Source organism: Nymphaea colorata, chromosome 3 (assembly GCF_008831285.2).
Source record: "Nymphaea colorata isolate Beijing-Zhang1983 chromosome 3, ASM883128v2, whole genome shotgun sequence".
NCBI lineage: Eukaryota > Viridiplantae > Streptophyta > Magnoliopsida > Nymphaeales > Nymphaeaceae > Nymphaea > Nymphaea colorata.
Window position 1 is genome coordinate 19,618,196 of NC_045140.1, and position 21,765 is coordinate 19,639,960.

The 21,765-nt window shown below is 38.5% G+C and overlaps 3 protein-coding genes across 3 annotated transcripts; 1 reads left to right on the plus strand and 2 right to left on the minus strand.

The window, feature by feature from the left end:
* The first annotated feature begins 304 nt into the window (after nucleotides 1-304).
* On the plus strand, nucleotides 305-9,005 carry LOC116251103 (uncharacterized GPI-anchored protein At1g61900). The gene is made up of 9 exons (XM_031625177.2): nucleotides 305-477; nucleotides 2,096-2,219; nucleotides 3,086-3,334; nucleotides 3,421-4,026; nucleotides 5,818-6,063; nucleotides 6,181-6,195; nucleotides 6,377-6,517; nucleotides 6,614-6,661; nucleotides 8,771-9,005. Exons 2-9 carry the CDS (start codon nucleotides 2,186-2,188, stop codon nucleotides 8,848-8,850), a joined length of 1,419 nt encoding a protein of 472 aa, XP_031481037.1. The 5' UTR covers nucleotides 305-477; nucleotides 2,096-2,185; the 3' UTR covers nucleotides 8,851-9,005.
* Nucleotides 9,006-12,470: 3,465 nt separating this feature from the next.
* On the minus strand, nucleotides 12,471-14,502 carry LOC116249729 (uncharacterized). The gene is made up of 2 exons (XM_031622959.2): nucleotides 13,827-14,502; nucleotides 12,471-12,877 (listed from the first exon to the last, which is right to left on the minus strand). The coding sequence occupies exons 1-2, from the start codon at nucleotides 14,147-14,149 to the stop codon at nucleotides 12,820-12,822; spliced, it is 381 nt and encodes a 126-aa protein (XP_031478819.1). The 5' UTR covers nucleotides 14,150-14,502; the 3' UTR covers nucleotides 12,471-12,819.
* Nucleotides 14,503-17,325: 2,823 nt separating this feature from the next.
* On the minus strand, nucleotides 17,326-19,183 carry LOC116251266 (polygalacturonase-like). Its single transcript, XM_031625432.2, has 4 exons — nucleotides 18,651-19,183; nucleotides 18,253-18,542; nucleotides 17,904-18,132; nucleotides 17,326-17,727 (listed from the first exon to the last, which is right to left on the minus strand). The coding sequence occupies exons 1-4, from the start codon at nucleotides 19,101-19,103 to the stop codon at nucleotides 17,458-17,460; spliced, it is 1,242 nt and encodes a 413-aa protein (XP_031481292.1). The 5' UTR covers nucleotides 19,104-19,183; the 3' UTR covers nucleotides 17,326-17,457.
* Between the last annotated feature and the right edge of the window lie 2,582 nt (nucleotides 19,184-21,765).

Sequence of the window (21,765 nt, forward strand, 5' to 3'; positions counted from 1 at the left end):
GCAGGGCGTCGTACTAACGGATTCTTAACCCGTTTGCTTTGTTATCCAAAAGTCGCAAAGGAGGGTCCGAACTTTACAGGGGTAGGTGCGACAGGAGTTTGTCGTAAAAAATTATCCCGAGGAAAGCCGTCGAAGGAGAGGAAAAGGAAGAAAGGTGAGGGCATAAAGGGATATTGATGGTTTGAGAGCCCATCCTTGTAAATAATAAGAAATCGAAGGGCATTTTTCGGAGATCCGAGAAAACAATGATTCACCAAACCGAAATGCATTTCTGCTTGGGATCCGAAGGTATAGATTGGCGAAAGTGACCCTGAGAGGGAGCTGAGAGAAACTGAGAGCGTGGAAGGACGGAGGAGAGAGGACCCGGCGCGAGCGAGGAAGACGAAGAGGAGGTTTGCACAGGAGGAGGAGAAAGGAGGAGAGGAAATGCGGAGGAGTTCGGACGCACACTCTCTCCAGAGAGCCTCTGGCTTCGAGGTTAGATTTTTCCGTCGTGTTTGTCTTCCGAGGAGATCTCTCTGGCAGCTGGTTACTGCCTGACTCCCCCTCCCCCTCTGTGCTTCTCTTCTCGGTGTGTGGAATGGCTTCGTGTCTCTGTTTTCGCTACAAATGTTGTGGAGATGCAGACACCTTGATTTCTTGGGCTTTCTTTTAGATAAAGCTTTTGCGGGGGTTCTTTTTGTTTGCCGGGGAAAGGATGGTGGTGGAAAAGATGGACTGGGGAGGAAGATGGGATGTGTTTTTGCTTCGGTTGGTAGTTCTTTCCTTTTTTAGGGTTTTTCTTTGGCCGTTTACGTTAGGTTGGTTCTTGGGGTAAAATGTAGGAGCTTATTCTATATGAGGTGGTGTGGTGGTTTTACTTTTATCGTTACTGATACCGCTTTGACAATCTGCACCATATATTTTGGTGCGTTGTGTGCTTTGCGTTCGTTTTATTTATCTATCATTGTGTTGTTTGGAATTCTTATGATGCGAATGTTTCGCGGACGTTGTTTTTTTCTTTCTTGCTGTTGCCTATGATGGTCTTCGAAACTTGCTAATCTAATGTTCTTGGGTCTTCACTCGGCTTTAGAAGTAGGAAAACAGTTGGCACTTTCTGTTGTTTCCATAGTTGCCGTGAGTGCCACCTCACCATCGCCATTGTTACTTATTGACGGTTTTTTTCTACTTCCTGGGGATTAGTTAGGCCACTGCGAATGCTAAAGGTTAGTTCTGTTTCATTTTTGTGATAATAGCATCTGAAGCTTGTAAACAACTGCATCCTTAGTCGAGTACTGGTAGGACTATTGCTTGATCTTCTGGGAAAGTGGAAAACAGTATTAATGCCTTAAAGGATTTCCAAACATTTCGTGGATTATATTGAACCTAGATGAATCTAAAAGATGTCGTAGATGGGGGTTATTCTACGGAAACTTTTTATTTGAAGACTTCTTTTCTGAACGTTGTTAAGATTGCTCGTATTTAGAGGTGACGTGATGACCATTTCCTTATAAACCATGAATGGTTAAAATTTGAGCAATGGATGACATGCTCCTTCAACCCTTTTAACATAAAATTCTGTTGTTTTGCAATGACCTTTTATTACCACAAAGTGCTTTGTATAAAACATGTGCCCGTGTTTCTCTGTTCATTAGATGTTTAAGAAGAACATGTCATGTGCTGTTGATTCCGAACAATGTAGATTAGGTTGTGGGACTATCACTAGCTACTAGCTAGCTTGCTTTTCAGTATTATGGTACGGTGCTTTGAGATTTGGACAGCAAAGAGATAAGAGCCTTACATGGATGTGGTGCCTTTTTTCTGGTCATAATCTTTTATAAAATGAGGAGGCAAGATATTTGGAAAGGAGTCCCGCTTGCCTATACACTTTTCTAGCGTATGCACGGATGTCCCACTTTAGCTGATTTTACTCGTGCTTATTTTTGAGGAAAACAGAAAGAGATTTCTTTTTCAACTTTACAATAGTCATCCAATTTCCATACGTAAGAAGATCTGTGATTTCTTTGAAGCGTCTGTAAATAAATTTGTTCAGTATGGCTGGAATTGACAAAGTAAATAATCATGCATTTTTTTTGTCATGCTTGTAATCATACAGTGGATATTCTTTGAGCTGGTAATCCACGGAATCTGTAGTGCTTCTTGAAAAGGTGGCTGATGTCGATGCTTCAGAGGATAAAGTTACATTATGGGGCGATGTGAGGCTGAAATTCAGCTAAAAGGTAATGCCTCTTTTTAATATTATTTTTCTGATTTTGTGTAGTTGGTTCTTAAATCATACTGTCCTTAGTTATGATGCACACTGTGTTTGGATCTGTATAAAATCCTAGGATGTATAACTGCCATCTAGTAACCTGGGTTGCAATCAACGCTGAGTTTTTGTGAAAAAATATTCTATATCTGTAATCTGACATAAGCCCATCAAGTTATGATCTTGCACTTTCTGAATTTGAGCAATCATTAAATTTCCATGTGGAGGCAGGTATATGCTGCGTATCCTTGTGTATGACGGTTTGCACACAGGCACTAACGTGTAGACTCTATTACATTTTATGTTGCATGTGGCAAAACTGTAAGGTAGGTGTTGCATCATGTGTGCATGTGGACAATGTGAAACCAGAAAGAGTTTGTCTGAGTTGGTCTAGAATTAATATGTCATGCTTGTTGTAAAATGCAATGATCTCTGACTATCGGCATTTTGGAAGTAAACCTAAGCACTGTAAAGATTGGTTAGTAGAATTAGGAAAGAATTTTGAACGGAATGGTTGTAGGACAATCCTAGATTCAACAGCTGGAAATTACTTGTTATCACCTGATCAAAATATGCAAGGTAGAAAAAAATTTAAAGCATGGCATAGACATAGGCAAAGGCAAAAAATCTTGATATGCTGGTTTTATTTATATATGTGCTTCTGATGCAGCCAGCAGGTTTATGTGCATATTGGTTTGATGGCACTTGATGTACCATTTAGGAACCGTGAAATCTTTGCACGCCTTTTAATCATTCTGCCATGTTTATTAATTTATAAGCAAGCTATGATATTTTCGAATTTGGTTGATAGCGGCTCTACATGATATCCTTCTGCAGGTTCCTTCTGTAAATGGTTTTTATTTTCTGTATTTTGGGTATCTGGATGTTGGGATGGAAAGGCACTTCAGGTTCCTCATGTTCCTGCCTCACATGTTACTTATAACCTGGTGCCGTCAGTTCCATCTGTGTCTCCTTTTGGTCCAATTCAGATCTCACCAGCAGTGGTCCACCACAAACCTTCTACGTCAGAACCATTGGCACCAATGTATCCTTCCTTCCCAAGCACATACAATCCAGTACTAACAGGTTTCTCTTTTAACTTCACATTTTAGGAGTCTTCTGTTAAGCTGTTTATGATGGCTTCTAACTCTCTTCATTTGTTATTTGTGCAGGAAAGTGCCTCGTCAATTTCTCCGCCATTTCAAATATTTTGGATCGAACTGCTTCCGATTGTTCTGCACCTTTGGCAGCACTTGTGGGTAATGTTATTTGCTGCCCACAGGTTCGCAGTTTGCTGCATATTTTTCAGGGAAACTACAGCATAGGTACTAGCCTGTTGGTATTGGAAGATCCTGCAGCTAATGATTGCTTCTCAGACATTATAAGCATCCTGTCAGGCAGAGGGGCTAACAGTACAATTCCTGCAATTTGCTCTGTCAAGCCATCTAATCTTACAGGTGGCTCCTGCCCTGTGAAGGATGTAGCCACCTTCGAGAAACTTGTAAATACAAGTAAATTACTAGATGCTTGCAGCACGGTTGACCCACTTAAGGAATGCTGCAGACCTGTTTGTCAGCCTGCTATCATTGATGCTGCAGTTCATCTCTCTTCAGGGGGTTCATCCTCGCTTGCAAGTGCCAATGTGCTTGGGGGGCTTTCGCAGATAGATATCTTGAATGATTGTAAAGGGGTGGTTTATGCATGGCTCTCAAGGAACCTCCTTGCTGATGCTGCCAACACTGCATTTAGGAATTTGTATGGATGTAAAGTTAACAAAGGTAGAGATGTCTTTTTTTGATATTTGCAGACCAACATTTGTTAGTCCATTCAGTTTACTGGTTACTGCATTCTTTTTCCTGGTCTGATTATACTACTGCACCACTGTGCCATCCTTAGGAACTTAGAAGGATGTTTGAAATCAGTTGATATTTTACACATCGCCACAGGAATGTTGATATGAAACTTGTGTTAGTTGACTCTCGTATTGCATCTTATTTTTCTGGGATACAATTGTTTGCAGTATGTCTATAGTCAAGTGAGGGCTAAAGCTAGTAAGCTATCATATTCAAGCCACCATTTATTGAGGTTGGAAACTTGTTCATGAACATGTTATGAACAGGCCTACTGCGTGCGCTGATCTTGAGTTGAAAATGATCTAAACATGAGCAGCTTTTCTGAATGATGTTTAGTTTTCAACTGCTCTTGTTGATGTCATAAATCTGTCATGATATCAAATAAACAATGTGTAAAAAGATGAGACACACATCCTTATGTTGAATTTATATAGTTTGTCTAATATACAAAAATATATAAAAAGCATGTGCAGAAAAGCAAACTGTGTATAACTTATAAATGTTGTATGTTAGTGAGCCTATGTGATATGCAAACAAGTTGAGCTTGCTTCCCTAACCTGTTCGATGGTCATGAATGTGCATTTTTTTGTGACCCAAGGTAAGCAGAACATGGGCAGCTCTTTAGTTTCCCGCCTATCATTGCTCTTAGTGGGGTTTTCCTCGTTGTTGCCAAGAGAAAGGAAGGAGCATAGGAAATATTTCATGAAAAACGAAGGTTCTCATGAAAGTGTGGGTTTGAGTGAGAGCTGATGAAGGTTCTCATGAAGGTGTGTGCTTCTCAAGGGTACTAGAGAGCAAAAACAGCGGGAAATACCTTATAATATGTAAGTGCAAACTGTGATTTTTTACGTTTGTGGTATATGTGTCACTGTATTTTATGTTTATCTATGTATATATGTATCAATTTGGAGGAAAATAATTTTCCTTGATGGAACATACGGCTGCATACCCTTGCAGCTAATTGTAAGATCACATGTCGAAATTTAGTACATGTTTGAGTTACATAAAAAACAATTCTTATGATTGATATGATTAAGTCATTAGACTTTAAATACAATTTAGAGCTTTAACATTATCGCAAAACAAATTTAATCCAAGTAAATATTGGCTTCGTTGAGGCAGTAACTCGATGGACTTTTCATAATGATGCATTACTCTTACGTAGGTTGGCTGTGTCTGCGTTTCTTTTGACCCTGCATCACTTTAATCTAGACGACCATGTGTTACCTGATTGGATAACAACCAATTGGGTTACACACTGTTCCTGGTGGTGAGAACTGAGAACCAAGTGATCAGTCATTACTGTGAAGTTGTCAGTCTTTTTCCTGCCAATAATCTAAGTGACACTGTTTTACTTGACATGTATTTGGGGTATGGTTTCTTATGTTTATTTAGTTGTCATAACTTTCACTGCTTTGATATGCCTATGGTTTATTGTTCTGTAGATGTGTTCTCTGGAGTTAATTTCTGTTTCTTGCTCTACTTTTCCCTGGTTACACCTCTCTTATATATTACTTATGCATTGGTTTTTTTTCATTTGTTTTCCTCTCGAATTTTCATTTGTCCTAATGTTATGCAACATTCTGGATTACATTAGTTGATATACGAGATTGGATCAACGATTGAAGCTTTTGTCCCCTTATTGAAATATTATGAGAGCATTTTTATTCAGTTTTGTTTTCCAGTTGTTTCTGAGATGTATATTCTTTTTTGCAGTTTGTCCCTTAGAATTTAAAGAGCCTGCTTCAGTTGTCAAGGCGTGCAGTAACAGAGCTTCTCCAAATCCATCATGCTGTAGCTCCTTAAATACTTATGTTGCATCCTTACAGAAACAGATGCTGATCACCAACAGACAAGCCTTGAATTGTGCTACATATTTTGGGTCTCAGTTACAGAAAGCTGGGGTGATGACAAATGTTTATGAGCTATGTGACATTGACTTGAAAGATTTCAGTCTGCAAGGTACTTTAAGAGCCATTCTCTTTGTTGGTTCTGTTCAATTATACTGCAAGAATTTTGTGCCTTACTTGATTATCATGTTTTCGTGTGCGGGGAATGCCATAAACTGCAACTGGACAGCATTCGGACAGCAAGGTATGTTGTAAAATTTATTTTTTTATCTAATACATGCTTCTATATAATTTTTTATTTGTATCTTACTTTGTGTCTGCCCGGTGCATGGCTGTGGGAGCCTGCTAGTTAACAGATTAGATGGTTGGTAAGATATGTAGCTTTCTAAGAGTAAGTCTCATCTTTTAAAATTGCTTGCATGTAGGTTGCCTCCTTCGAAGTTTACCTACAGATGTTATATTTGACAACTCCTCTGGATTTAGCTTTATATGTGATTTGAATGACAATATTGCTGCACCGTGGCCTTCTTCTTCTTCACTTTCATCCTTAACTCTGTGTGCCCCTGGTAAGTATATTAAGCAAAGCCAGTATTTGTTCCTAACTCACATTTCTGCTGTTGAGGAGTAATGTGACTTTTAGTTCTTCATATAAATTACAACAGAAATGTCTCTGCCTGCGTTGCCCAGAACTGAGACATCTGGAAGTCTAGGTGAGTCATCCATCGTTGATAATCTTATGCATGTGTTGCTGTAAATGATATTCATGTCTTAGAATTGACATCTGTTTCTTGTGTCTTCCTGTGTTGGACTATTATTATCATGCACGAGACCATCCTTTCTGAGAGTTCTTTTGCTTTCTGTTTCTTTCTTGTGGAGTGTGTACTTAAGACCTGGTAGAGATTGTTATAAACATTTTTTTGCACACGTCTCACTATGGGTCAAGAATAAGATCTTGTCATCTTAAAGGGGTGCCTGGTCGAGACAGATGACAAGGTTGCATAACCAAGTTTGCTACAAAACCCTGGCTTTTTGTCGGTTTGGTTGACCAGAAACAGTAGGGATGACCAAAACCAGGTTTTCCCCACCTCCTTTGAGTTCTCCTCTCTCGGTTGGCTGAGCCATCATCCTTGATGGTTGGAGGTGAAGACATGTCTGACCAGCCAGGTGCTAGCTGCAAATGTGGCAAGAACATTGTTACAAATACAATTCTTGGGTTTTTATTGGGAAGGTTTTTCTCAGGTATTAACTGGAAAGTTTGCTCTTCTGGGGAAAATTTGAAGAATTCAAAAATTAAATAAGATAAAAAGTAATAGAAAAATTATCAAAAGATTTGAGTTTTCTATTATTTTAATTTATAACTTTGAATAACATTCAAAATAGTTATTACAATGTTTTAAGAGCGATTTCTCAAATTTAAATGATACTAAAAAAATATTTTTAAAGAAACACAAAAAGTCGATGATATTTTTATTTTGGTGATTTCTTTTTGGAAATATGATGAACTTTTTTCACGTTTCTTTCTTCTTTAACACAGTATTTTGAAAAAACAGCAATATTTGTGGCAATGCTGATGGCTTCCTCCTGTAAGAGTTTCTGCTACAGTAAACAGGCTGGGAGGTCATATTTGCTTCAGTTACATGATTGAGATTGTAATTGAAGTTCAGAACAATGCGTTATGAACAAAAAAATGATAAATAAAATTGCTGTTTAAAAATTTAATTTTTTTCCTTTTTTTCCCATGTTTTTCATGTTTTTTTAATGCCATTTTTTTATTTTCTAATTTTTATTTGTTGAAAATCCACTTATTTTTGATGTTTGTGTTATTAATTGCTCATTTATCTTATTTTTTCTTCATTTTTAGTTTTTTTTTAATTTTTAAAAAATTACCGTATTTATTTTTTAAGCTTGTTGTATTATATTTAAGAAAAACCTCACTGTTTAAAACCCGAAAATTTTTTGTGTGTGTATATTTATATATAGAAATATTAAATGGTGACATTGGCTATCCAGAACTACAAAGGTGATGGACATTTTCGTCATTTATTAGTTCACAGATGTTTTTCTTTGTTTTTCTCTCAACCATCCAGCACAAAGGATTGAGGAGAGAGAGAGAGAGAGATTGGGGTGTGGGGGGAACTTGTTTGTGGTGGAAGAACCATGCATCATTTATGTCAAACACCTTAGGTTTTTAGGATATGTACTTGGTATTTCTGCTCTTCTTTATGTCTTATTAATTTTAAATTTTTGACATCTCGTTTTTTAGAAGGTAGTGTTTCTTTTCTTGTAATTATCAGCAAAAAGTTGGTGCCTGGTGGTACGGCAGCTTCCATGTTGTTGGTGGATTTTATTTTTAGGAGTATAACCTCCTTATCAGTATTTGGATATCGAATTTTAATTTCCAATTTGGGGGCAGTTTTTCCTGGTGATGATCACTTGAAAAATTAATAACCACAGGCTCATAGAAATAAAAGTTTCTTATGATATGTTCTTTTTTTAAAAAATTATGAAGGTTGTTTTACTTGGATATTTGAGGTACCTGTACAAATTTTGATGTTTTTGCGATAATTTTAAGAAGCTTCACTTTAAATAATTTTCATGTTCAATAAGCAGGGCCTAAATGGGCATGCAAAATTGAAGGCACGGGCATGCGAACTCATGTTTTTCTTGCAATGGCTCTGCATTTTGTAGCTTGGTTCTTGATGAGAACCTTGTGATGTTTGTCTTGCATATTCTATTACCTTGGTTCTTGAAAACAATCTCGTGATGTTTGTCTTGCATATTCCATTTTTCCTGACTGACAAGTTCCAATCATATGGCAGGCTGGCATGATATTGGCGGTGGATATGCTCTACCAATTCTTTTACTGTTGGTTAGATTACTGATATGGGGGGTTTGCTGACAGGCCTGTCGTTTGATATATCGTGGTGGTGGTTGCTGAGCCCCGCACTTCTTTTCCTGTACCTCTCTCCAACACCACGGTTGTTTGTAAATTAAATACAAATGCATCAGCATCCATTTTGTTGTGTATAGCAGCTGATTTTTGGTTCTTGATAATTTTGTTTCATTGAGAAGAACTTCCGCCGTCCTTTATCGTTCATTTGCGTGATTTATTTGAGAGGCCATTCTGCTACTTTTGCTTGGCCCTGTAGAATGACTAAGGGATGGAGCTTCCATGCAGCTGGTATTAGCTAGTTGCGTCGGTTGGCTCTATGCAGCTGGTATTAGCTAGTTGCCTCAGGTCACGCATTCATTATCAGCCCCAAAGATATGAGGTCTTTCTTTCCTGATGAACCCTGCACGAGTCACGATGATAAACCTTGTTTCTCTTTCTATGTTTGACGAGCTGTTATCATGCTTGGTATGTTCAACAGAGACAGCTCTGAATGAGCTTGGATACAATTGAATATCCAAGATATAATAAAGCTGCATTCACCTAGTCGATTCTGAATCCTCACGGTCACATGTCTTTCCGGCCAAGTTAAGAAATTTTTTTTGTACAAGTGCCTTATCATATTTTGCTGTAAAGCTTATAGTGGTTATGGCAGAAAGTTCTTGGTTATGGAGATGGGTATGGGACACCCGTTGATTTTGACAAATGTTGCTTGTAAGGAAGCTGCCTCTGAGCCTTTGCAATAATTCTCGTGTTTTTTTGTTCTATTATTGGCCTTTATTTGCGCTGGAGTTCCTACGCGTAGTTGTTTACGTTTGAGCATGTGAACTGAAATTGTCTTGCTGAATTATGACCTTGATTAGTTGTGGCGCCGATTTGTCGAGATCTGGGGAATTAAAGTTTATTGTAGCAAGATGCCGAAACTTTTGGCAAACAAGTAAGGTCGCCAGGTTTCTGGAATTTCCTTTTGACGGCCTATTGCCAATTATTTTTAAATTTGAGTGGGTATGAAAACGTTTGATTTTTTGAGTATTTTTACGATACTTTCGCCGAAAGTTAATTGCCTTTTCGTAAATGTGTCTCAAAACGGCTTGGTGCTTCAGGAAAGTTGGCCTTTTTTGGTTTCTCTTTGCTTTATCCTCTTATTTTATTTCCAATTAATGGAATGAAATGCTTCGTGGGTCAGAAATTTTGTCAAAAGCAACCAACCGTATAGCATGATGATTCTTATGAATCTCTTTCATTAATGCTGAGTCACGATCTTTTTCACGCATTCTTTTTTGTTGCATTCGGCTAAAAAATGTCTTTTACCTGAAGGCTATTTTGGCAGAACTATTTAAAAGAAATTGGTTTTAAAAGTAGTATTATAATCACGGGGAATCTTTTTGCCATATAATGTTGTTAATATTTGTATACGTAAAAGGCACAAAACATTTAGAGGATATGTTTGGAAATGTGCAAGGGAACTCGCTATTTGTACAAAATTATTCTTGTGTTATCATCAGGTTAAACCCGTGTGGAGCTAACATTTTTCTCTTGGGACTGAACGTGAGGAGGATCTGTCAGAGGGCTGCTATATTTTTGAAAAACTTTTACATGGGCCAAAATAAAATTTTTAAAATTACCCCCTTGTCTCCGTCACCGGGTTAAACTAACTATAAGATATAGGATTTGAAGGTCACCTTCATTCGCTTTCTCGATAACGTCTTGTTTGAGAAACCGAGTGCTACCAACCTCAGGTTCAAGGGCTACATATTCGACAATTCAGATCCTCAAATTTATTGCGTGTATCTGTCACCTTCCTCCTTTTATTCCATGCGTGGTTTGCACAATAAATTTCGTGAAACTCATTAGGCTTGAATTGAGAATTCTAAAGAGGAAAGCTTTCATATTTTCCCCGAAACTGGAAAAGAAACTGCGCCGACACATCATGTGTTCTTCCTCTCTCCTTTTACTCAATTCAGAAAGAGAGGGAGGAAGCAACATCTCTCTCTTTCTCTCTCTTATGGAGTATACGAAAGGAAAGAAGCTAAGTGTTCCCACCCTCTTGATCTGTATGAAGAGTGGGCTGGGTTGGGTTTCGGCCCATCATATCAAACTTAATCCTAATATTTTCCCACTTCTCTGCTCTATATTTACCATGGGATTAAGCTTCAACGTGGAACAACTCAGTCTTTTAAAAATAAATATAAGCAACCTTGGAACAACCAATGATATTCCTTTTCTACTCTTGCCTTTTAAATCAAGGTCAACTACTTGGACGAGTTCTTCCAAACAAATCATTCATGATTCTAGAGGACATTGGTAAGGACTCATATAAGGCACTCAAATAAGGAAATTGCATCCTTAGGGACTCCCACAACAAAGAAAATGTTGGATAATCTTCCAATTACTATTATAAAGTCACTATATGCATGTGATTTAAGTTTTTCTCATCTTTGCAATATTAAAATAATTCTATACTTCATATAAATAATCAAGAATCAATCTTAAGCGCTCAAAGATACCAACTTTCCTAAAATGTCAATCAGAGCCCTGAGTTCCTCTTTAATAAGTTCACATGGGTTAATGTTAGTCATGTTACCGCAATGAATATGATTGGAATATTTTACCCTTAAAATATCAAGACCATATTGAAAACACATATAATGGGTATTCGACTCATTGTAATTCTTCATTGCTCGAGTTATATCCCATAACCCATTTTGCTATCGAACAACCTTCTCTACATCTTATGCATCTTGGTAAATCTCCGCTTCTGAACCTAATGACGAGATACGGAGTTCGTATAGTCGCCTATCTCCAATTCTGACATAGTAGATTGCAATAGTAATGCCATCCCCTTGATCACGAGAAATATGCAGAATGAATAAGATTTTGAATGGTTTGTTTCTATACAAAGTCGCGACACAATTTTCTAGGTGTCAAATTAAACCAGTTCTTCACTCGTTCAGTGAATCATAAATCACTACAAGTAACACACAACATTGTACCAATCACCCTACGATATTAATAAACTTGGGTTGTCCACAGGTGAGCAACGGGAGTGACAGAGGCAAGGTTTAGCATAAGAGGTAATAGTGTACACAAGGAGTTCAAGAACGTTCCAAGATGAGGCTACAAAAGAGACTCGTGCTTCAATGCCAAGAACGCAATGAAGATCATTCAAGTCTTTGAAAGCAAATTAACTGACCCGTCCAATATTAAATAAAATAATGCACAAAGTTGGGATAATTTCTATGTCTAAAGTGTCATCATGAAAAAGTGATGGGTAGGTTCAAGAACTGTGAAAAGCCTCTGCCAGCGTAGAGCTACACCGCTAAAACCAATCTCGTGGACCTTGATGAACACTAAATAAAGCTTTGCAAAGAGGGTAAACATGAGAGGCTAGCTAAACCATATACATAATTTCTTCAAAAGAAAATTTAAGAAAGCATTGTTTTACATCTAATTAACGGACGGGTCCTCTGGTTTTTGAGACTTTCTGACACTCAAGCTAGGGTTTTGAGACTCTATACACATTATGCCAACAGAAACACACTTGGGTATTAAACTCCTCAGCCTTGGATCAATTGTTGAAGGGGCTCGTGTTGGTCACCATTGATATCCATGCAGCAATTATGGGAGAATGAAGCAGAAAAGCCATTTGATTATATGAAGACAATGGTTAGTGATAAAGTAGGTTTCTCCTTTGCCTTTTGGCCGACGAAATTTATGAGTAGAAAATAAAATTACAACGTAAAGAAGGACGTGAAATTCTGGCGAAAACGTCAGAAAAATATTTTCGTAATAAGGTGGAAGTATGGCCATCTGTAAGCGAGATGTTGCTGAATCATGAGCCACAGAAAATGTGGGCTTTTACTCCATGTAGTGTGGTTCCTTCTAGCCACGCAGCATGCCTCTCAGCGTATCCTTCATAAGCAAGAATACAGCTCTTTTTTAGCTTCTTCTCTAATTTCTTCCTTTTGAGATCCAATTTCAAATGAATAGTGGAGAACGGGAACAGCAACAGCACCTTAGGAAAAGCCACCTTAAGCTGCAGAAGTTGAAATAATGCAGACAATTAAAAAAAATATTCTTGCTGGTATTTTGTTAAATAGTGCAACAGCTGAAAAATTCTACTGAAGTGTTTTCACAATCTTGGTTGATGAGTGCAGTCATTTCCCTTTTGTGTAGTGGTCAGTTTTTTTTACAAATATCATACAATATAACGCGCCCAAATTCTCAAGATACTGTCTAAGAAAAAAAAAACAGCACCAAAAAAGTTTAAAATGTGGCAATATTTTCCTTGTTCCACTGACATTTCCCCAAGATGTGACTCGATAAAAATAGACCGTCATTTATCTCGGTTCGAACTTGAAAATTATAATAAACTGTATCGGCCTGAGCACCACGATCTGCAATCTACGGAACAGTAAAATCATACAACTATTAAACTAGCTACCATTCAGGGAAGAAGACCTTGACAGGCCTAATTTTAGCATCTCTGAAAAAACAAGATTGATTGTGAAAAGTAAGAGGGTAAAGAAGAACGCAGGCAAAATTGTCAAACATGGTGTTGTTAGACCTGGTTCGACTAACAGCTCAGCAGTATACAAGTGGAAATTTGTGATGACAACACTAATATATGGACCATTTAGATGATTTTGTAGCAACCAATCTGCTCTGGAATTCCACCACATCAGACCTCAGAAATGCGTGATTCCACCACATAGAGTTGGCAGAAGAACCTGTACATTTGCAGCGTCTCAGTATAGAGCAGCTATTCTCAATTGCGAATTTGGAGTTCCTAGAAGATGATCGTTAATAGAAATCCAGGACAATCCTGGACTTTACCACCCACTACTAATTTTTTGTTCTTTTGAGAAATGAAATATAAAGGCCTTAGCATGACCAGCAAGAAATCCAAGAGTCCTGGACAAACAGTACTTAACTTTCACAAGCTAAAACACTCTGATCAGATCTCAAACGTGATGGCCGCTCACCAGTCATCGAAGAAGGACCTCTCTGCTGCCAACTTGTCAACTACTCTGTCGAGAGAAAAAGTTGCTGTGGCAACGGGCAACGAGTTGTTGCGAAGGAGAGGCGCATATTCTGTCAGATCTGCAAAGAAATGCGGCGAGTTTCGCGGCGACGAGCGGCTGGATGGAGGCGAGAAAGGTGGTGACGGTGATGGGGAGGCAGAAAAGGAGTACCTCTGGTGGTCGGGGCCGGTGCTCACTGGCAGAGGGGAAGGAGGGGTAGGAGGAGACGACGTTGGGGAGCCACAATTTTCTCTCCTAGAGGAGAAGGGAGATTTGATCTCCATGGACACAAAACCTTTCCGCTTCAGGTTTTCGAAAAAACACCCGGGAACTCGTTCTCGTATTCCTTTTTCTTTCAGTTTGCCGGTTGCCTCAACTAACGGTCGTCTCCAACGGTCAAACGCACGGTCTACTGGATCAACCGGCCGATCGACCTACTAATCCTTCGACCAAACCAAGCAACTCACTTTGTTCTCTCATGAAAAACTGGCTGCCTGACTTCATTAATGTGTTGATATAACAAGGAAGTGAGTTCTCTTTTCTCCACTTAAGAGATGACCATGCTTTCTCCTCCCTTCTTTGCTGCCCTCAAGCAATATTCCTAATGAGTAATTAATTGCCAGTTAATGCAGGCGATGTTTTCTAAGTTGCAGTCTATTTTCTTTTCATCAAGGACCTCCGACTCTGGCTACCAACTTGGAGCGGAGCTTGGACATTTAAGCTAAGAGGCACTAATTCAAGAGTATTCATATTTTTAAGGGCACCACTATATATAAATGAGCAGCAAATTACAAATTGAATGCATCAACAAAAAAAGGGAAATTTTATGGTGCTAATGTGGTCAACTGCCCACAGATGCTCACATTGATCCAGATATACTATGATGTTTTCACTTTTCCTCAAAATTTTATCGAACTTGGCATTTGAAAAAGCTATTCCTTTATGTATTTTCTTATTTTGTATCTTGTACTGGTAGATATCTTGGCAAAAATTAAGTTTGCCGGGCTTGATTTGGCTACAAATTTACAAGACGATGTATAACGTGGAAAAACACCAAGAGTCTTGAATCGCGTCTAGCTTTGGTAATTACAAGAATAGATTTGAAAATAAAGCTGGAGTTGGAGAAGTTAGCTAATGACAAAAAACAGAGGAAGGGCGACGGTAGAATATTGACATTAGTATTACTGATGGGAGTTGGGCAGGTCTACTGGCGCGGCTCAAGAAGCTGCTCTATTGAAGACTACACTGACGATCGTCGCCGAGTTTACCCCACCTCTGCCGCTAAGTCAACTTCGCGTCGGAACAACTGAACAAGGAAAGCCACTTCACCAAAAGGGCGCCGTCGATTCCAGGGCTTCCCCACTCTCGAGCTGCTGCTTCACAGGAACAAATTAGACCATGGGCAGGCACAAATCGGCGGTGATTCACCGGAACGTCGGCAGGGACAAGTCGGAGAGATAGCAGATCAACTCGATCGGTGAGTCGACTTCCAGATTTGCTGCTTGCTTCTCCTCCTCTTCACTTTTCTTCTTCAAAATCAAAACCACCTCCATTGGAAAAAGATGTTGCACTATAAGGCGCTGCTTCGTCCTCGGTAGCCCTCTTTCCCTCGGAAGAATACTGTGTGACTCTATTGGACTCTGGTGGCGTCGAAGGTTCCTATCCTAATTTTGGTTCTTGTTACTTACGAGATTTATCCTTCATTTTTATCCCTTGGTATGGTTCAGGATTTCTCCAGACAGTTGCTGAAGGGCAGGACTCCTTTACTCCAATCAGTTCCAAGATAAACTGTGGATGGGGACGCATGTTTATGAGAGGGCAGTGGAACAGATTCGAACCATATCTACAGTTTATCATATTCGCCTTTTTAGATGTTCTCAGATTTGAATTGAATGAAAAAAAATCATACCCGAATCAGAATCGGAAATATAAATTTCACAATGTGAATTCAATCCGAATCTGTTATTTGAATTCACATCCGAATTGGAATCTGAATTTTAAATTGAATCTGACCAACTCTCAAAATATAAGCACATTGGATAAAGGATATTTATTTAACACCAAATCCGATTCAAATCAGAATACGATCTGATATTTCTGTATATCTAAATCCAAATCCAATTTAATGTCATATCTTAAATCCAAATCGGATCTGATTTTTAAATAGTAATATTTTTTTTTTCTACATCCAACTTTTTCAGAATGGTTAAGTCATATATTTGTTCAATCTCCGCTTCGTTCTTCACTTGGTACAGAATTGTCTTCAGATCATACAAAACTGAGGAAGGCCCAATCAACTTGAAACTCAAATTTAGTCCATTTTCAAAAGGATAGCAGTACAGAGTGGTCGATCATTTTATTCAGAGTTGGTCGGGCAGGTTTACTGTGTAGGTCTGTAGTCTTTTTTTTTTTTTTGGAATTAATCTATATGCAAATGGTACAGCTGAGGAACTTTGGCTCATCAATCTATATGTCATGATAAGCTCTTGAAAGCAAGAAAAAATACCATCAAGTTGTTAGTAGTATTTTCAAGGCGCTACGGCCAATATCGGTCCGGACGATACTATTCATTGAGCCAGATGTGATAAGATTCAGCTAGCGATATTCGGTTCATGTGATCAGTTGAGCCAACAAAACGGGTCATATTCTATTTGACTCAGATAATTCATGCGTGCGGGTTTTAAGAAAACTACTTTCACCTTCAATTTTCCTCTTTGACCACAAGTTTTTGACCTTGGAAAAAAGAAGAAGAAAAAATCAACCTTAAAGGGAGAATTTCATTACTGTTCTCTGGATTACCACCAACCTCATGACAGACACCTAAAAACTAAATGACAGCATTGACAGGTAGTTGGCAGCATAATGATGGAATAAGCATAATACCATAACTCTTGCTTGAAGAATATACTTTATTTTTTCCTTTGTCTCAAACAGGTCGTGTATATACATATATCACAATAGAAGAATATGCTTGAAGCTTTGAAGGAAAGGTTAGCTGACCAACCATAACAGGGACGACCTCGTAGGTATTGATGTTTAGATCGTCAGATTGATTGTCTCGTGTTCTTATGGTCTAAAGCTTTGAGTTTTCCAATACTTTTTGAATAATTCTATTCCATGATAAACATCAGGGCCTATATATCCTCTGTGACAGTCGGATTGATTGCTTTCTAAAGTAATGTACCAGTTTCAGAAGACCTTACGTTAGTCAAATTTGCACGTTATCGTTAAGAAATGACAAGGGTGGCCTAGTTGTAGAAAAGGGCAAATCCAAACCTCTCGTTATATATTGTCAGAACATATGGGAAGCAAGCACGAACATCTAAAATTTTTGTTGCGCCCTTGATCAACTTCACTTCACCAGCCAAGAACAATAGAAACGTCTCAAATATTTGCCGTCCCATCAGTTTTCTCCATATAAAAATGCACCGTCAAGTTAATATCAAACAACAATGCTCAAATTTATTTCCCTTTTTGAACTATAATTTTTGTATACATCCATGTTATTGAAAGAACACTGCAAGAATATCAATTTCTTTTTTTTTTTATCATTTACTTATACAAATCAATAAATTAATTAAATGGGCGCCCTTCAATTATTGGAGACGAATGCCATAAGTCGACGGTTGGAGCCACCCGATGACTGAAGGCAACTGGATGGGACCATCGTGCCAGTTGCACTTCCAAATGCATGTTCACAGGAGGACTTAGCAGGTTGGCCCTTGTATGTCAGCTGCACATTCGCCATACTGATCCCTTGGCAAGGTGCACTTGCGCTGCATGAGAAATCAACAGCCACTTGAGTTGCTGATGTTCCCTTGATGTTCTTGTATACCACATTTGAGATCTTGACTCCAGAATTCTGTAAATGCCAACAAATTAATAGCCATAAGATGAACATTAGCAGCATTTGATGATTAATCTTAACCCCCTTTGGTTTGAAAATAAGATGAGAAAGTTCTCATTATAGCTATAAAAGTTGCGTTTTGTTTTGTAATTTAAAGTTGTAAGACAAGGAAATTAAGTAGTGATAGCTACCTCAGTGGGGCATCCTTCATTGTGAGGACAGTAATGCTGGTCTATTATGATGGGGTTCTTCACATTGTCCATCGTCGCACCATCAAACACGATTTGTTTAGCAAAACTGTTGCTACTTCTTTCCCATGATTTTATTCTCAGCCCGTTTGTTGTACCACTAAATGCCACGTTCTTCACAGTAACATTCTGCACCCCAGCTTCGTTAGCACTTTTCCCAAGGCTCCCGATACTGTCATTCAACAATAGACATTCTTTTTAGCAGAAGACAAACACATATGTATAGTAGTGAGCATGCAAATTAATCTCTCCGGCATTTCTTAATCTGTCTCTTAAACATACATATGTTTACCTTATACCATGGCCAGGTCCACAAGTGACTTTCTCTATCCATAGATTTTGTGTGCCCTGACCAATGGATATGCAATCGTCTCCGGTCTTGATATAAGTGTTTGTGATGGTAACACCAGACGACTGCTCCACGTGTATCCCATCTGTGTTGGGACTAGTGGCTGCGGACTGAATATTCAGCCGATCCACTTGCACGTTGCTGCTCGTGTCGATCACAATGTTGAAAAGTTCACTGTTCAGAGAGGTGAATCCCTTCAATTTAATATCTTTGGCATCATTGAAGACGAGCGACTGAAACAAAGAATAAGAATAAGGTCATTCTCATGCACTAAATCAACAAGAGAGAGAGTGAGAAAGAAGGAAGCTAGCTGTTGGATTAATAAGCAGTGCTGAACTTACTCTTGCCCCATCAGGACAGTTCGTCTTCTGTGCCTTGCATTCCCACAACGCTGAACCCTTGGCATCCAGTTGGCCTCCTTGGAAGGTCAGTCCCTGAACATTTTTGAACTTGAGCCAGTACCCTGCTGCCTCATATAGATTGTAGTCCGACGAAGCAACCAAGTTGCCGTCGATCTGAACAACAGTACTTTTGCTCTTGCAAGGGCCAGTGAACATGGTGGGGTGAAGCAAGAAGGAGCCGGAGGGCACGTACATGGTTACTGCTGCATCCGACTGAGCACACACCGCTGACCATGCCTTGAGAAATGCTGCACTGTTGTCCGTGGCTCCATCTGCTTTAGCACCATAGCTCAAGACATTGTAGGTTGCTGCTCCATCCGTTGAATGGAGAAAGAAGCTGGAGAGAAAGAAAAGGGAAAAGAGAATGGTACTAATGTGAATGGCGTTGGCCATGAGCTTATATATCTATGGTAGATATATAATTAAGCTGTGTATATGAACTTGGATTGAGGAGAAGGGCTGTTTCTCTGAAGTGGTTGTGGTTATGGATGGAAAGGTGTAGCTCTTCATGGCTATATATATATACACCATCTAGGCAGGTTTCAGTTGGCTTCTGGCAACAGAGGTATAGCTGACCACGTACTCCAGCCTTCTATACTTTGATAATGTTCACACACGCGGATGAGTTCAAAATAGAAAACTTGTTCGATTAGTAATTCAAAAGATAGATGCAAGTCAGAGACTTTTTAACGATTAATTGTCCTCATTTTGTCGTTGTTTTCCTAATTCGGTCCAAACAATATCACTTGCAAGGTAATATTGCTGTCCGGAATGACGTTTGTGGTTATTATTTCAGAAACAATCCTTCACTTGTCCTGAAATTTTTTGTTATAATTCACTTAGAATTAATTCTGTTTCGTGCAAGCTTTTGAAAGAAATAGGTACACGAAGACGATTTTATTTTCATTTAAAGCCTTTTTCATGGAAAAGGATAATATATAATAAACTAAAAATTTCAGTACATCTTTCGAAATTATATATATTATTCTCTCCGCTTAAGAGTTCTCAATCTCGTTTAATTTGACTATAAGTGCGATGTCTTTTATCAAGGACTTCAAAAATATTGTAAGTTTGTTTCTTAAAGCTAGGGTGGTTAAGCTGCGTCATAAATGGTGACGGCTAAAACCTCTTGTTTGACCATTCTATGCGTTACAAGTTCAAACGATCATCAAATTTTATTTAATTTACGTAAGAGAACTTGTTTTATACGTTGACCTTATTCTTTTGCAAATTTGAGTTTATAACGTATCAAATTTTTAGAAAATCAAATTTTTACGCGTAAAGTTTTAAAATTTGAGTTTAATCTATATATTAAAATTTAAAAAATTATATTTTGACTATATTAAAAATTCGAAACGATAATTTGGTACCTGATGCATATATGATCGATGGATAAAATTTTGACTTTGTGGTACCGTGGAAGCTTTGACCATGAGCTGCACAACAACGTCGGACGTCATTCTTAAAGGCGATCTTATGTAGAAGTACGACATCGATCGAATATTAGACGACAAGCACCTCTGTTGGACATGCACGTGGAACACTAGATCTCAATTAAATTTGACGACTATTTCTCTAATTTACATGGACAATTAATTCATACACACTATCAGTTTATTTATTTAAAGAAGAACAGTTAGTGTCTTTCAATAACTTAGTTCAGCTACATTTATATGTCCTCATCTTCTCTTAGATAGTAATGTACATTTAAGGACCATACCACGTATGATGTGCAACCTGATCCTAATGCGTATGTTTGTTCGACGTCATCCAGAGCATTCTGGATTGAATGGGCATTGCAGTGCAGTTTGAATATTTGCGGGACAACAAACAACTAGGCGTGATGGTTTCATTAATGACTAAATCGGTACACGCCCAGACGCTGAAATGGAATTTTAACGTACCCATGTAATTGTTTTATGAAAAACTATGGAATTTCTTCTCGAGGGGTAAATAGTGTTTCGTAAGCTGATCAAGAAGTCGATCTGTAAGTTGATTCTAAAAATGTATAAAAATACTAATTGTTCTATGGCTGAAACCATATTTGAGTTGATTACTAGGCCTTCTTTCATGTGGATATCACATCTTCGTGGTCATCTAGCTTTGTGCTAGGTTTCAGAAGCATCCGTATCTTTTCAATATTTATAAGTATGGGTAACCATAATTTAACTTAGTCTAGACCTTATAAGAGTACTGAGTGTGTCATGGAAAAATCTCCTTTTTGAAAGCTTCTAGATTGGAGTGACAAGAGGTGAGACATTGAAAACCTTACCCAGGAGCCAAGAGGGCACACATGATGTGGAAATTGAGGGCCGAAAACCATGAGAAAGTCTGAATTTCATTTAAAAACTTTACTCAAGAGGCGATATATATACTCCGGGATGGGAGCCAGACGGTCACAAGAAGAAGGAAGAGAGAAATCAAGTGGCACTAGTTACTTGTATTGGGTTCTTAAAGAAATGCGTTCAACATCAAGTTGATGCACTTTGAACTACGAGTTTGTAGACATGCTGCGTGTTATTGGATTGGCATTAGAAAATGTCGACAGATTTTGGATGACCGAAGCCACAATCCTCCTCGTGCCTTGATATTGCTCAGTATGATGATGATCACAAGTCACTAAGAAGCTTGTTACTTGAGGGAAGCATTGGGATCTAAGTATAAGAGGAAAGTAATCTCCTTTAAGGGTTGGTGCAATGGATGGACCATGAGTTGGTAGGCAGTCAGTTTCTATTTTGAATCATCAAGATACAAACTCATTGTACTGGAGGGACCCAAGTTGAAGCATTGAGGACGATAGTCCTCGTAATTTCAGTTTGAATGAGACTCCAATATTGGACCCCAGTGGAGTCGCTGCTTTCCCTAACTTGATTCTTGTTACTTATGAGACCTCTTCATTTTTGTCCCTTGGTAGGTTTCTGAACTTCTTCAGACAATTGCTGGTGGGCACTGGGCAGGACTCCTTTACTCCAATCAGTCCTAAGGCGAATGTGGTCATTGGGGCACAATTTTATGAAAGGCACAGATTAGTGCATTTGGAATCTAGGGATGTCAA

What these genes read in the sequence shown, in the direction of transcription:
- LOC116249729 (XM_031622959.2), bottom strand. Translation starts at nt 14,149, where the DNA reads ATGGAGATCAAATCTCCCTTCTCCTCTAGGAGAGAAAATTGTGGCTCC. An exon ending in AGGTCCTTCTTCGATGACTG is followed by an intron (nt 12,878 to 13,826) that starts GTGAGCGGCCAT and finishes CAACTTCTGCAG; the next exon opens with CTTAAGGTGGCTTTTCCTAA.
- LOC116251103 (XM_031625177.2), top strand. Translation starts at nt 2,186, where the DNA reads ATGGGGCGATGTGAGGCTGAAATTCAGCTAAAAG. An exon ending in GGCTGAAATTCAGCTAAAAG is followed by an intron (nt 2,220 to 3,085) that starts GTAATGCCTCTT and finishes ATCCTTCTGCAG; the next exon opens with GTTCCTTCTGTAAATGGTTT. An exon ending in ATACAATCCAGTACTAACAG is followed by an intron (nt 3,335 to 3,420) that starts GTTTCTCTTTTA and finishes TTATTTGTGCAG; the next exon opens with GAAAGTGCCTCGTCAATTTC.
- LOC116251266 (XM_031625432.2), bottom strand. Translation starts at nt 19,103, where the DNA reads ATGGCCAACGCCATTCACATTAGTACCATTCTCTTTTCCCTTTTCTTT. An exon ending in ACTGTCCTGATGGGGCAAGA is followed by an intron (nt 18,543 to 18,650) that starts GTAAGTTCAGCA and finishes TCTTTGTTTCAG; the next exon opens with TCGCTCGTCTTCAATGATGC. An exon ending in ATGAAGGATGCCCCACTGAG is followed by an intron (nt 17,728 to 17,903) that starts GTAGCTATCACT and finishes TGGCATTTACAG; the next exon opens with AATTCTGGAGTCAAGATCTC.